The sequence below is a fragment of the Symphalangus syndactylus genome, chromosome 19, assembly GCF_028878055.3.
Source record: "Symphalangus syndactylus isolate Jambi chromosome 19, NHGRI_mSymSyn1-v2.1_pri, whole genome shotgun sequence".
NCBI classification, from domain to species: Eukaryota; Metazoa; Chordata; class Mammalia; order Primates; family Hylobatidae; genus Symphalangus; species Symphalangus syndactylus.
Window position 1 is genome coordinate 79,712,243 of NC_072434.2, and position 15,193 is coordinate 79,727,435.

The 15,193-nt window shown below is 37.1% G+C and overlaps 1 protein-coding gene across 10 annotated transcripts in view; it reads right to left on the reverse strand.

The window, feature by feature from the left end:
* The window catches only part of ARID4B (AT-rich interaction domain 4B), a 172,500-nt gene that overhangs the window by 94,127 nt on the left and 63,180 nt on the right, over positions 1-15,193 (reverse strand). For all 10 annotated transcript variants that reach the window (XM_055233939.2, XM_055233938.2, XM_055233936.2 and 7 more), the window contains exons 3-6: positions 8,390-8,500; positions 4,576-4,641; positions 3,067-3,157; positions 233-312 (exon numbers count right to left, since the gene is read on the reverse strand). In XM_055233939.2, the coding sequence (XP_055089914.1) occupies positions 233-312; positions 3,067-3,157; positions 4,576-4,641; positions 8,390-8,500 (348 nt within the window). The remainder of the gene's footprint in view (positions 1-232; positions 313-3,066; positions 3,158-4,575; positions 4,642-8,389; positions 8,501-15,193) is intronic.

Below are 15,193 nucleotides of genomic sequence, written 5' to 3' on the forward strand. Positions count from 1 at the left end.
TTCTATTTTCTCTGTGGACAAATACTAAAACAGTTTACATAGACAAAAAAGAGACAGAACCTGGTGCTCAAACACAGGGCCTTAAACAGGCTTCATAGATTACATCATAATGGTACTGTGTATTAATGAACTTTTCTGATTAGCAAGTACGTTTACTGAGTTGAGAAAGCAAAAATTTATTCCTCCCAATAAAAAATATTAAGACATGTTCATTTGTTAAATGATGACTTACTTCACTTTCAGCAAAATGCCTCTCTCCTTTCAGGCACAGTGAAGATCGTCTCAGTGTCTTCTCATCTCCATCATCAAAAACTATGAGAGGGGGTAAAAACGGAAGCTACTGAAGGATTTTTTTCAAAGATCAAAGAGATGATACATATTATAATTTTCTGAGTGCAAATAGATCTACTATTTAAGACTACATTTGGAATTCAATTCACATTTTATGTTTTCTAGTGAGTAACTTCAAATATAGAGTTATTAAAGTAACTTTTCCAATTTCTAGTGAAAAAGAAACAACATATATGAAATGAAAACATCTTGTCTAAAACAGGACATGCCAAATAAAAATAAGAAGTTGGTATTTCAAGAAGAAAACATTTAAATGCTAATTAACTCTTCTCAAAATGATAAAGAAAAGCCAAGTTTTCCTACTGACAGATATTGACAGATTTACCTAAGAAAGATTACAAGTTTATGCAGTCAGACTGCCCCTTTAAAAAAAAAACTGTATTTTCATTATTTAATGTAGGGTTTCTCACCCTTAGCACTGTCACTAGTGACACTGCACCAGAAAATTCTCTGTTGTGGCAGGCTTGTCCTGTGCACTGCAGGATATTTAGCAGCACTCCTGGCCTCTACCCACTAGATGCCAGTAGCACCCCCCTTCCCAGCTGTGACAATCTAAAATGTCTCCAGACATTGCCAAATGTTCCCTGGAGGGTAAATTCATCCCAGTTGAAAACTACTGACTTAAAATACTAAAATGTCTACTAAAAGGTGATGGAAGTGTTAAGCAACTTGGTTGCAGTAATTATTTCACAATATATTTGCCTATCAAATCATGTTACATATACATTTATATGATTTTGTCAATTATATCTCAATAAAGTAGGGGAAAAATTTTAATAAAAATACTTAAAACACCCCAGCAAAACCACCATAAGTTAACAGATATGGAATGTATGACTATTTGTATTGTATACATAGATTTGTGATATACGTAAATAATTTAGGGATATGCTACATTCCTTAGAAATCATGGGAAGATAGTAACTGTTTTAAATAATGTTACCAGATCTCTATTTTAGAAATTACATTTTCTGCCTACCTACTAAAATTAGATTCTCTTCTTTCCTTTTCTTTTTCTGATGTTCAACAGGATCTCACGTTTATTGAGAAATGATTAATGGTTAAAAGAAAGGCAATACCCTTTCCTTACTGGCTGAACTAAAATTAGATTCTTATATGTTACATAACAAGTTACATTATGTGAAACTGGATAAATAATTTTCAGTACATCTTTAAATGATGTAACTAAAATATACAACATAAGTGTCACATTTAGTAGACTATTACAACCAATCACCATCTAGACTTCCTACATAGAATTGCTCACAGTCTTCTCACTTACATAAAGTCAAATATTTCCTTATGTCTCAAAATCAAATAATTTTCCCTCTATTTTTACCAGGTTTTATTCTCACACCAAAAAAGTATAAACAAAACTCACCTATTCTACCTGAAAATTCTATTAAACTCTGAAATCACCAAAGACATTTTACTAGGTGTTTACTTTCATCTCTGAAGTCATTAAATGTAAGAATTGTTACCTTTAATAAATAATACTGGAATAAATGGCTATCAATCTAGGACAAATACTTTTTAATCATTATTTTAGAATGTTGGAAAAAATACATACTACTGTAGGTGAAATAAAAATCTATTTGTAGAACAAAAATAAATAAAATAAAAAAGTATAAAAATTTGAAAAATACATTAGAAAATAGATTTATAACACTGATAGAAGGCTTTAAGATTCAAAACTAAAATTACAAAATAAAAGGTGACCACACAAAAACTGACTACATGAAAATTAAAAGCAGAGACAAGAATAAAGCAACAGGAGAAACATATTTGTAACTGAAGTAGTAAACAGTTAATATCCAAAACATATAAAGAACACATATCCTAAAACTAGTAAGAGGATAAATCATCTCAAGAGAAAAAGGGAAAGAATAAAAGAGCCAGCAACTCAAAACAGAGAAAACACAAATGAAATTATGTTCCTTTCAATAAACATATGAAAAGATGTTCAATCTCACTAGTAATCATGGGAAGGGCATACTGAAACAAAACTGAGATACTACTTTATGTCCAAATTAGCAAAAAAATTTTTAAAATGACATAAAATCTGACAAGGATTGAGAAAACAGACAGCGTCTTTTAGGAAGGCAGTTTTCATTAACTACTAAAGTTTTTGGAGTATATTTTTCTTCAACCTCTATTTCTCAGTATGTACACTAAAGAAATATTAGGATACAGTAGGTATCCTAATTAAGTACCTAATTAGGTACAAAAGACATTTAATCCAGCATTTATTGTAATAGTAAGAAAACTGGAAACCTCTTCAGTAAGAAAAAATAAACTAGCACATCAACTATTGTAAAATATACTACTACTTTGTTTCCTGCTGGGAGCTATATATATATATAGTTAAAAGAAATTTCTATTATAAAACAACACGAATATCTTTAACATTACTGAACTATAAACTTAAAAATAGGTAAGATGGGGAAAAAAAGAAATTTATCTAAGATACACTTTGAAGTAAAAAAGCTAGAATTCTAATTGCATAATATACACATTAAATAATTTCAGTTTTTGTTATATATACATACACATACTTTGGAAATAAATTTTTAAAAGATGTGGAAAGATAAAATCCAGTAACAATAATAATATCTAGGGTATTAAGAAGTGAATCCAGGAAATTTCATTTTATTTGTATTAAGTTTTCTTTGTGTAACTAAAAATACATTTTTAAAAGAAAATTTATTTTCTTACCTACGGTGTACCAACTCGCATCTGTTAGTTTATTGATAACAGCTTCCTGATACACACCATCAAGATTCTTCACTTCCACAATAGCTCCTACCTAAAGTATTTTTAAACATGTTAGAAAAACGTTTAAAAGGTAAATGAACAAATCAAAACCTGGGTTTGTTTTCTTTTAACTGAGTGCATGACAGTGAAGAATAAAATGATTACTGACTTCATTTAAAGGTGCCAGCAGCTGGCGTGAGCACAGTGGCTCACACCTGTAATCTCAGCACTTTGGGGGGCTGAGGCAGGTGGATCACTTGAGGTCAGGAGTTCAAGACCGGCCTGGCCAACATGGTGAAACTCCGTCTCTACCAAAAGTACAAAAATCGGGCAGGCGTGGTGGCAGGCGCCTGTAATCCCAGCTACTCGGGAGGCTGAGCCAGGAGAATTGCTTGAACCTGGGAGGTGGAGGTTGCAGTGAGCCGAGATCGCGCCACTGCACTCCAGTCTGGGTGACAGAGCAAGACTCTGCCTCAAAAAAAAAAAAAAAAAAAGTGCCAGCAGTTTTACCCATCAATATTTTTGTACCATCAATGAAAATGTTAACGTAGTAAAAAAGGCAAATAATACCTAAGTACTATTATAAAGTTTTACCCTTACAATCCCCCTAAAAGAGTCCTAGGAACCCCCAGGGTCAGTAGATTACACCGTGAGTACCACCATCTGTGAAACTGACGGTCCTTGCCCCGTATTTCCATTCTTCTTTCAAGGAACCTCCGGAAGGATAGGGACAATTTAAAAATTGCTCTGGGGTTTCCTTCTGGCCCTAAACCAGCCAAAGAGCACATAGTGGTTTACCCACACATTCTGTTTTAGCTTGCTCACTGGCAAAAAGCAAAGCAGCATTTATTTCACTTGCCAATGACGAAAAATGAATGCAAAGAAATAAAACTCTCCAGCTGTTAGTATGAAGGCTGATGACCCTTAAAAGATTTCATTTGCCAGTAGTGGCTCCAAAGAAGGAAGAGCTCTGATTTTTTTGGTTTTCTAACTTTCTCACTTTTCAGATCATCATGGAACTGACATCACTAATCCGTAGTTCATCATCTATTAATTCTGGAAAATCCATCATTTTAGTAATGGAAATATGGTGGATTAAGTAAATAAATGTAGTCAGTGCTTCTTTGATACTCATTTTATTTCTGAATAAACTGGTTTTAGTACCATATCAAGTATTATTTAATATTAAATCTTTTTTTTAAAAGACAGCATCTCATGCTGTCCCCAAGTGCAGTGTGCACAATCGTAACTTATTGCAACCTTGAACTCCTGGCCTCAAGCTATCCTCCTGCCTCAGCCTCCTTAGTTGCTGAAATTAAGTCTATTTTTTCTATTAGTCTTTTTAGAGCAAATTACATATTGAGTTTATCAACTCAATAACAAAAGAGCCAATGAATTAAAAGAAAATTACCAAGTATGATTATTTTTTCCCAAACAACCATGAGAATTAACAATGAATACATGAATTACCTTTAGTGGGCCCTTTATGTGGTCATCCTGAACTTCCACTGTTGAAGAATCATGTCTAAATGTCACCTAGAGATTATAAGTTTAATTAGCCACCAAAAATAAACCAAGCAACACAAGCTCATCAATGCACCAATTATTCATTTGTATTAGAAGAAATATAAAATAATAGCTGTCTAGTTTATACAACATCCCAATCCCTAAGTAGATTAACTAAAAAATTATTTACAGACAACTGTCCAGACCATATCTCAGTTTTCAAAAATAAAAGTAATCAATGATAGCACATCTAAAGTACTAGATGTTCCACATGTCATTCTTTTTTTTTTTTTTTTTTTAACTTTTTTCTTTTTTTGATACACAGTCTCACTCTGTCGCCCAGGTTGGAGTGCAGTAGCGCAATCTTGGCTCACTGCAACCTCCACTTCAGGGTTCAAGTGATTCTCCCACCTCAGCCTTTCAAGTAGCTAGGATTACAGGCACCTACCACCAGGCTGACTAATTTTTGTATTTCTAATAGAGACGGGGTTTCACCAAGTTGGCCAGGCTGGTCTCAAGCTCCTAACCTCAAGTGATCCGCCCGCCTCGACCTACCAGAGTGCTGGGATTACAGGTGTGAGTCACCATGCCCAGTCCCACATATTATCCTTTATTTCAATACTATCAGTTATGAATTTAGTTGTAAAATTGCTTTTCCTAAAAAATGAGAACGATGTGGGGATTTTAGGCTATTAGGTTATTATATCATTTTGTGAAAGCCTACCTTAATAATAAACAGTAGCAGCAAACACTTAACTGAGATCTGAGCATCAGTCTCTAGTACCAAACATTTAATCTTCACGACAACCCTATTAGGTAGGTATGACTGTTCCCATTTTTTTTTGTTTTTTTGAGACGGAGTCTCGCTCTGTCACCCAGTCTGGAGTGCAGTGGCGCAATCTCGGCTCACTGCAAGCTCCGCCTCCCGGGTTCACGCCATTCTCCTGCCTAGCCTCTCCGAGTAGCTGGGACTACAGGCGCCCGCCACCACGCCCGGCTAATTTTTTTATATTTTTAGTAGAGACAGGGTTTCACCATGGTCTCAATCCCCTGACCTCGTGATCTGCCCGCCTCGGCCTCCCAAAGTGCTGGGATTACAAGCGTGAGCCACCGCGCCCGGCCTGTTCCCATTTTGTTGATAAGAAAACTGAGAAACAGGCCAGGTGCAGTGGCTCATCCCTGTAATCCCAGCACTTTGGAAGGCCGAGGCAGGTGGACCACATGAGATCAGGAGATGGGACCAGCCTGGTTAACATGGTGAATCCCCGTCTCTACTAAAAATACAAAAATTAGCCGGGCATGGTGGTGCACGCCTGTTAATCCCAGCTACTCCGGAGGCTGAGGCAGGAGAATCACTTGAACCAGGGAGGTGGAGGTTGCAGTGAGCCGAGATTGCGTCACTGCACTCCAGCCTGGGGGACAGAGCGAGACTCCGTCTCAAAAACAAAACAAAACAAAACAAAACAAAACAAAACAAAACAAAAAACAGAAAGTGTAAGTACCTGGTCCAAGTTTACAGAGCTAGATATGGTGGAGCTGATATTTAAATGTAGGCAGTCTAGTTCCAGAACTTTACTGTGCTCTATATCATTACAGAAATCAGAGAATGGGAAACCAGATGTGAAAAGAGTAAGTTAAAATAATGAGTTCAAATTTAAATATTTAATTAGCTGGTGAAAAACAAGATAGCTTCCACTACTCAGTATAGAAAACAGTTGTTTTCTCTATACAAGGGAAAAGAGTTTTTATAGGGATTGAATCATTAACATGGTCTTTATCAGGTATATGTGATAATTATTTTAGGTAACAGGCAGGCTCACTCAAAAACCAGCTATGAAAGGAGATGCCTTATACCCACAGCATCCCAGGCATTTCTGTGTCATACAAAAGCATTATCACACTTTTTATTTAAATCACGTGTTTAGGTATCTGTGCCCTTTACTTAAACTATAAGCTACTTACAGATGGGGACTAGGTCTTAACACTAGAGTTTCACCTTTAGATAGGGCTTAGCACATAGTAAATGTTCAACAAATGGAAACAGGTAGTGAAAACATATCAACAAATTTGTTAAAAATATATTAACTTTGAATCATAAACAAATTAAACATGTTAAAAAATATATCCCTATATCTACTGACAAAATCACTCAATTAAAAACAATTTCTTTTTCCTTGTGTATGTGTTTTAATGGACATCACCTCCACAGAAACAAACTTTTAGGGCAGCCAAAAAAATTAAAAATAAGCTTTAGATATTCATTACTTATAAGGCACAAGGTACTCTGTGCTATCAATAGAGGCAGTAGAGTCCAGTAAGAGTTTTGTTCCTTTCGTTTACAGCAAGAAATGGCAGGACTGCTACATGTCATTTTCCTAATTCATTCATTACACAGTACATGTGTAGCTAAGGATGCAAGTTGGGGCTTAAATCCAGCCTTTGCTTTGTGGGCCAAAGCATGGGTCCTGGAGTGACACAGCTCCTGTCCAAAGAGAATGTCTTTTCCAACTGGCACAAACTTGCTATCTGCATGCCAAGCGCTGCTAAGGAGGCTTTCCACCAGGAGGGAGGGCTTTTGTCTACTTCACACAAAGGTGATACATGTGCTACCAGTAGTCCTGAAAAAGTACAAACATTGATAAAAGGCTTTCTCTTCCTCTACAGGATAGTACTGGCAAAAAACAGTGCTTGGGGAATACCAGTGTGTGAAGCCAGAACAGGAAATGCACACTATAAAAGCACCAACCACCAAGCATGTGGAAACTGAAGGTAGGGTGGGGCCAAGACTAGCCCCCTACAAGTTTGTAGTTAATTTAAAGGCCTTATCACAATGGTTCCTAACCAGGAGTGCAAATTAGAATCACCCAGGTAGCTTTTTCAACACATCCATGCATAAGGAATATAGGAACAGTAAAAGCTCCAGAAGAGACTGATACTCTACATAGAAGTACAACACCTCTACAGTCTATGTAATTGGTGAAATAAAAACCAATGGTTTAAAAGGTATCTGTTAATCTAGATTATAAATTCCTTGAGGACAGATCAGGTCAATCTCATCCTAATATCCCCATCCTCCTTCCCACCTAAAAGTTCCCTGCAAAAGGTTTGTCACTCAATAAATTATTGACAAATGAATAAATGTCGATATTCAAGTTCACTTCTCTGTCTGGTATTTTTCAATGCTGATAATTTATTAAAATGGAAGCAATTACATTCCTTTTTCTATATTAAGACAAAACTCAAGTACTTTAGAAAGATGTTTCAAGAAAGGCAGAGCATAAGGAGTCAACAACTAGATATACCTTATTTCACTGTTATCTAAGGCACCATCAATTACAAGTCACATTCTAATTTCATGGCTGAAATAGAGGGGGTGATGCCTTAAAATTGATGAACTATGGTAATTCCAATTCTGCCATGAATTTGGCATAATGGCCTTGGAGAAATCACTAACCCTCTCCGAGCCTCATTCTTCTTGTAATAAAATAAAGCAATTAAACTAGATGACTGCTAAGTTCCTTTCCAGCTCTAAAACACTATACAAACAATAAGACGTCTATAGTGAAATGGCATTCAAAATACCAACTGTGATAATCTAATTTCTTTCCAATTATAATACTTTTAAAATAAGAAAAAATGCTTTGTTTTGAGGTATTTTTACAACCTTCACTCCTAGAAACTTCTTTTGCAGAAAAATAATTCTTAAATACACTCACCAAATAAAAGTTTAAATATTAAATGCTGAACATATAATTTATAAAATCTATAAATACTGTACCTTGACTTTGACAAGTCTTTTTGCTGTCTTGATTTTGGCTTCACAAAAGGCTCCTCTGTATTTAGCACTCACATCAGTGCCCACTGTCAAATAGGGAGGCTCATCAAGGGCCTAAAAATGCAAAGAAATATAATCAGATTTAAACTCTCTAATTCTTTCCTACAATCAGACCTCAGAACAGTGAGCCTAATCTTGTTAAGCTATAACAGTTATAAATGTGAAATGTATGTTAACAAGACCAATCTACAAAATACTATAAATTTAAAAACAAGTAAAATGTTTATCGTAAAGACTATTTAAATGTACATCACATAAAATACAAAGGTATCTTATTTCCCTTAAATATATATGGTCCATGATATGAATTAGCTCACTCACAAGTATACCCCTCCAGTCACTCATTCATTCAAATATTTATTTATTCTATGACCACTTACAAGAAAAGGGTCCACTGGCCAGAAGGCAGATCTTTAAAGCTCAAATTCTGGGGTGGGGGGGAAATCTTCTAATATTTAGGCTCTATCTTGGCAGTCACCCAAATTCAGAATAGCTCTGTTATATCTCTATCTAGAAAAGTTTAAGGTAGTTTAGTGTGGTGCCTGGTGTGGTGGCTCCTGCCTATAATCCCAGAACTTTGGAAGGCCAAGGCTAGAGGATCACTTGAGCCCAGGAGTTTGAGACCACCCCGAGCAACATAGGGAAAACTCAGCTCTACAAAATAAAAAAATAAAAATTGGCTGGATGTGGTGCCATGCGCCTGTACTCCTAGCTACTTGGGAGACTGAAGTGGGAGGACTGCTTGAGCCCAAGAGGTCGAGACTGGAGTGAACTGTGATCGTGCCACTGAACTCTAGCCTGGGCCACAGAGTGAGACCCTGTCTCAAAAAAGCAAACAAAAAATAATGTAGTATAGCATATAAGGGAGAAAAGTTAGTATATTTAAACTACTAGTGAAAACTATATGAAGAAATTCATCTGGAAAGTCTCAAAACTTGGAAGCCAAAATATCTTAAATGCTTAAATAGGAGGGGTTCGCTGGATATTTACTCTTCTACCTTAACTAATATTTATATTTCCTCAGTTGTGATTTAGTTTTTACTCTTGTCACCCAGGCTGGAGTGCAGTGGTGCGATCTCGGCTCACTGCAAGCTCCGCCTCCCAGGTTCCCGCCATTCTCCTGCCTCAGCCTCTCTGAGTAGCTGGGACTACAGGCGCCCACCACCACGCCCGGCTAATTTTTTGAATTTTTAGTAGGGACGGGGTTTCACCGTGGTCTCGATCTCCTGACCTCGTGATCCACCTGCCTCGGCCTCCCAAAGTGCTGGGATTACAGGCGTGAGCCACCGTGCCTGGCCTGTGATTTAGTTTTTAATAGCTGCTCTCACGTTTTACATTCAGGTACATTTCTACATCTTTATTTCTAAGGAGTTCTTCTGCTTATATTAATTACATAGCCAAAGGAAAATCATGTAAAGTAGCTTTTTCCAAAGTGCTTTATAAAAAGTACTAATATCCCAGGACGTTCCACCAAAAGGAAAGGAGGCAAGAGTTTGGGGAAATTCAATATACTGAATGAATTACTTCTCGGCCTCAACTTTGGAGATTCATAAATGTAAGCTAAAAGATCTGAGAAACCCTGTAATAGAGAAAATGATTACATTTTAACTCAACATTTCCCAATCTATTTGTCCAAAGAACCCTTTCTTCTCTATTGACATCTATTAACATCCTACAGAAATTCCATAGAATACAAAGTGAGAAATGCTGTTACGAGTAATAAATAAACAATAATTTCATTTAGATTTTAAAATAAATTCTCCCCTAAAAGTTGTAGCTATCATACAGAGTAATCTATTTCCCAAAGAAAAAGGGAAAAAAACGATATTCTAGTGCTATAACAGAAGTGCCCACAATTATATCAGACCTCCATAATGGCCACCTGCTTCACATTCCATGTATTTCATAAAGAGTAAACTCAAACCATATCAGTTATACAATTTTTAAAATCAACTTAGGAAAATGCCTATTCATCAGTTCATTTATACCATAATAGGAATATACCCTCGCAGAAAGATAATCATTTCTGCACTAATACTTTCTAATGTTTTTATATTATTAACTACAACTTGATAACTTTACATTGCTGTTGTGCCTAGTGAATAAATGCATTTCTACTTTACCTACCTGTCTTAGGTCTCTTAAAATATCATTTTCCCTGGCCAAAATTATGGTTACATTCCAGGCATACTAGTGGCTTTATTTAAGCAATAATATGAAAAGGGTCTCACAGCACTTTGCTCCAAAATCATAAAAATGGCCACGCATTGTGGCTCACACCTGTAATCCCAGCAATTTGGGAGGCCGAAGCAGGACTGCCTGAGCCCAGGAGTTCAAGATCAGCCCAAGCAACATAGCAAGATCCTATCTCAATTATTTAAAAAAAAAAAAAAAAATGTATCATAAGGATGGGAATATAATGCACAGCACAAGTGATAATGAATGTGTTTGTTAATTTAACTGTGGTAATCATAAAATGTATATCAATCCATCATGTTGCACATAATGAATATGTTCAAGCTTTACTCATCAATTTAATATTTTTTTAAGTGTTTTAAAAAGAGAAAAACAATTTAAGGAAATTTCAGTTCACTTTGTGGTTCAACTGGTACTGGGTATTACCGCTATAAAAACCCAAATGGTAGGGCAGTCTTCATGACCACAGGCTCATAACTTTCCACAATTTGCAACCTCCTCTATTAACACATTCTGCCATACTAGCCAGTAAAATTTTATTTTCAGAAACAAACAGTATAGTTAAAAGTAAATTAAAATTGATGAGGAAACCAAAATTATGAAACATAGAAGAGAATAAATCAACTAAAAGTTGCATATTTGTACCTACTGAGGAACATATAAAAATTTAGGAATTGATACACTTTTAAATTTTTAATAGATAATTCTGAACAAAAGTAGGGTATAGAATAGTAACATCTTTAGACTATTAGTATTCAGAAACCCATTTGCGTATTCTTTTTATTAACATTCACAGACACTAGCAACATTTCAACTACAGCAAACTGCAGATTTGCTTATTGGGCAAATTTATTAAAGCTGAATTTGAGAAAGGGGACTCCCCCCGCCCCCAAATTAAGCCCTTCTCACATCTTCAACAATATAAAAATCCGTGTTGATGGGAGAAGGGTATTAATTACTTCAAATTATTGTGGGGCAAATTATTCTTTTGAAGGGCAATATTTTCTTTCCTTCATGCTAGAACACATGAAAAGGAATTACAAGGCATATAAAGAAAATGCCTTTAGAAAGACTTGCAGAGGGAGGGCTGGGCGTGGGGCTCACACCTGTAATCCCACCACTTTGGGAGGCCGAGGCAGGCGGATCACAAGGTCAGGAGATCGAAACCATCCTGGCTAACACGGTGATACCCCGTCTCTACTAAAAAAAAAAAAAAAAAAAAAAATTGCTGGGCGTGGTGGCAGGCACCTGTAGTCCTAGCTACTCAGAAGGCTGAGGCAGGAGAATGGCGTGAACCTGGGAGGCGGAGCTTGCAGTGAGCCAAGATCATGCCACTGCACTCCAGCCTGGGTGACAGAGCGAGACTCCATCTCAAAAAAAAAAAAAAAAAAAAAAAGACTTGCAGAAGGAAACCAAAGTCTAATAAAAGCTGCTAAAACTGAAACAGTTTTATGAGAGCAGTGTTAATTTGTTAGAAAGAGCACAGAAAAAGCAGTGATCTGTGTTCTGATCTTACTGCTACCACCTCTACTTATTATACATCATCTTAGGTAAGTTACTTTTCTGTTCCTAAATTCTTATTTAGCACAATAATTTGAATCTTACACATAATTGTTTAGCAAGCCTATATCAAAGCATTGGCATTACAAAGGTGGTCAGAATGGGAAGTTTTGAGACATACATAATCATCTAGAATGAAACTGTCAAACTATTTTTAAATGCCAACCAAAATATGAATGAGACTTTACACAGAAACCCAAATCAAATCCATAACTGAGGTGGTCAGATTTGAGTATGTAATTTTAGCTGGGCATAAGGTATCACTCTATCATTAGTTTAACATGAGGTAATGGAACAGACTGATTAATAGCACAGGCTTTCAAAGCACAGAGGCAAGGTCCTAATCCAAGCTCTACTCCTTACACCAACTAGATGAGTTTTTGTAGGCTACTGAACCTCTCTAAGCTTCAGTTGCCACATCAAAAAAACAGGGTCAATATTAGAAAGCACTACATTGTGATGTCTGAAGTAGTCAGCTAGAAAGTTATAATTAATATTATGAAACACTCGATGTGGACAAACAAGTCATTTTATCAACAGAAATTCAGATTTGGTTCCCTTCCTTATTTCTTCTTAATATTCGAGGGGCAAAACCACATTTTGGCTGGGCAAGGTGTCTCATGCCTGTAATCCCAGCACTTTGGGAGGCCAAGGCGGGTGGATTACCTGAAGGTCAGGAGTTCGAGACCAGCCTGGCCAACACAGTGAAACCCCGTCTCTACTTAAAATATAAAAAATTAGATGGGCGTGGTGGCGGGCGCCTGTAATCCCGGCTACACAGGAGGCTGAGGCAGAAGAATTGCTTGATCTCAGGAGATGGAGGTTGCAGTGAGCCGGGATCATGCCATTGCACTCCAGCCTGGGCAACAAGAGTGAAACTTCATCTCAAAAAAAAAAAAAAAAATTTAGGCTGGGCACAGTGGCTCATGCCTATAATCCCAGACCTTTGGGAGGCTGAGGCAGGTGGATCACGAGGTCAGGTATTCGAGACCAGCCGGCCAACGTGGTGAAAACCACCTCTCTACTAAAAATACAAAACATTAGCCGGGCGTGGTGGCAGGTGCCTGTAATCCTAGCTACTCGGGAGGCTGAAGCAGGAGAATCACTTGAACCTGGGAGGTAGAGGTTGCAGTGAGTCAAGATTGTGCCATTGCATTCCAGCCCAGGCGACAGTGTGAGACTCCGTTTCAAAAAAAAGTCAGTATAATACAATAATTAAGAGTATAGGTTCCCAAGCCAAGCACAGTGGCTCACACCTATAATCCCAGCACTTTAGGAGGCCTAAGTGGGCGGACTGCTTGAGCCCAGGAGTTCAAAACCAGACTGGGCAACATGGCAAAACCCTGTTTCTACTAAAAATACAAAAATTAGCCAAGCATGGTAGCACCTGCTTGTAGTCCCGGCTATGAGGGGGGCTAAGGTGGGAGGACCACTTGAGCCTGAGAGGCTGAGGTTGCAGTGAGTAGAGATCGCGCCATTGCACTCTAGCCTGGGCGACACTGAGACCTTGTCTCAAAAAAAAAAAAAAAAAAAAAAAAAAAGAAAAGAAAAGGGTATATGTTCCTAAACTAGATGCCTAGGTTCAAATCTATCCCTTAGTAGTGAGGTGACCTTGGGCTAAGCCACTTAGCTAAGTGCCTCAGCATACAATAACAGTTCTGTCACAAGGATGAGGAGTAAGATGGTACACATAAAATGCTTAGAAGAGGGCCCAGCACACATTGCCAAATAAAGGCTATTATTTTTACTTTACAACCTGGGAGGCAATTGTTTTTTAAAAAAAATGTTTAAGTCTATATACAAATGGGTTAAGTCATAAAAAAAATTCCCACATAGAGCAGATGCCAATGTAATTGTGTATATACATGGGGAAGAGGGGTTCCTTTAAAATATTTTCTCCCTTAATCAATCCAGACATGAAGTAATCATGTTGAATTCTAGCGGCAAGAGAATCTTAAATCTTTGTAGGGATGCTCCATAACAAAGTGTATCACGACCCCTTAGTGTACCAAGATTGCACCAGTATTTTGAGGCTAATTTACTTTGGTCCAATTTAGAGACATACAAAGGATTATGTCGGCAGGTTAACTAAGATTCATTTGACCAACACCAACCCTGATAAATATGCATGTCTATCTATACGTAGCCAGAAAAAAACACTCTTGCCTTTTCTTTTTGCTCTGCTTCTCTAATTCTGATCAATAGTATGGATCATCTCAGAGGCTAAAATAAGATGTTTTTATGTAGCACCTCCATGCCAAAAAGGAAATTAAACTACTAAATTACCATCCCTTTGTTGAGCAAACAGAACAGTTTTCTGGTTGTCAAGGCAACAGCTACCTCACAGTTTTCCAGCATGGCTTAAATAATTATTTTCCTAGCCAGTCTACGAAACGTCCTAACTGGCACCTAAAAACCACTGAATTCCATGGGAACACTAAAAAGCATAAGCAATTTTAAAATTAGCTATTAGTGGATAATAATCCTTCAAGATGCCAAAATGCCAAGGAAGCACAGAAGCGCACAAATGAATCAACAGTAATCTCTAATATGTCTCTGGGCTGCAGCACATCAAATACATAAATTAAGTTTTAGAAAGACAATAGTTAAATCAAATCTTCAAATGGCTGGCTAACATGGACACTGACTAGGAAATATTCAATTATTCGAGATGTTTTTTAAAAAGCAAAACATGCTAGATGACATTTTATTGAGGTAGTTTATTTTAAGAAGTAAGGGATTCAAATTGGTTACAGTGCCAATGTAGCCAGAAGAATCAGAAAACAAGAGTATTTAATTTGATCATAAAAACCATCAGTAGGCTGGGTGCAATGGTTTACGCCTACAATCCCAGCACTTCGGGAGCCTGAGGTGTGTGGATTGTTTCAGCTCAGGAGTTCAAGACCAGCCTGGGTAACAGGGTGAAACCCCGTCTCTAACAGAAATACAAAAATTAGCCAGGCATAGTGGCATGCATGTATGGTCCCAACT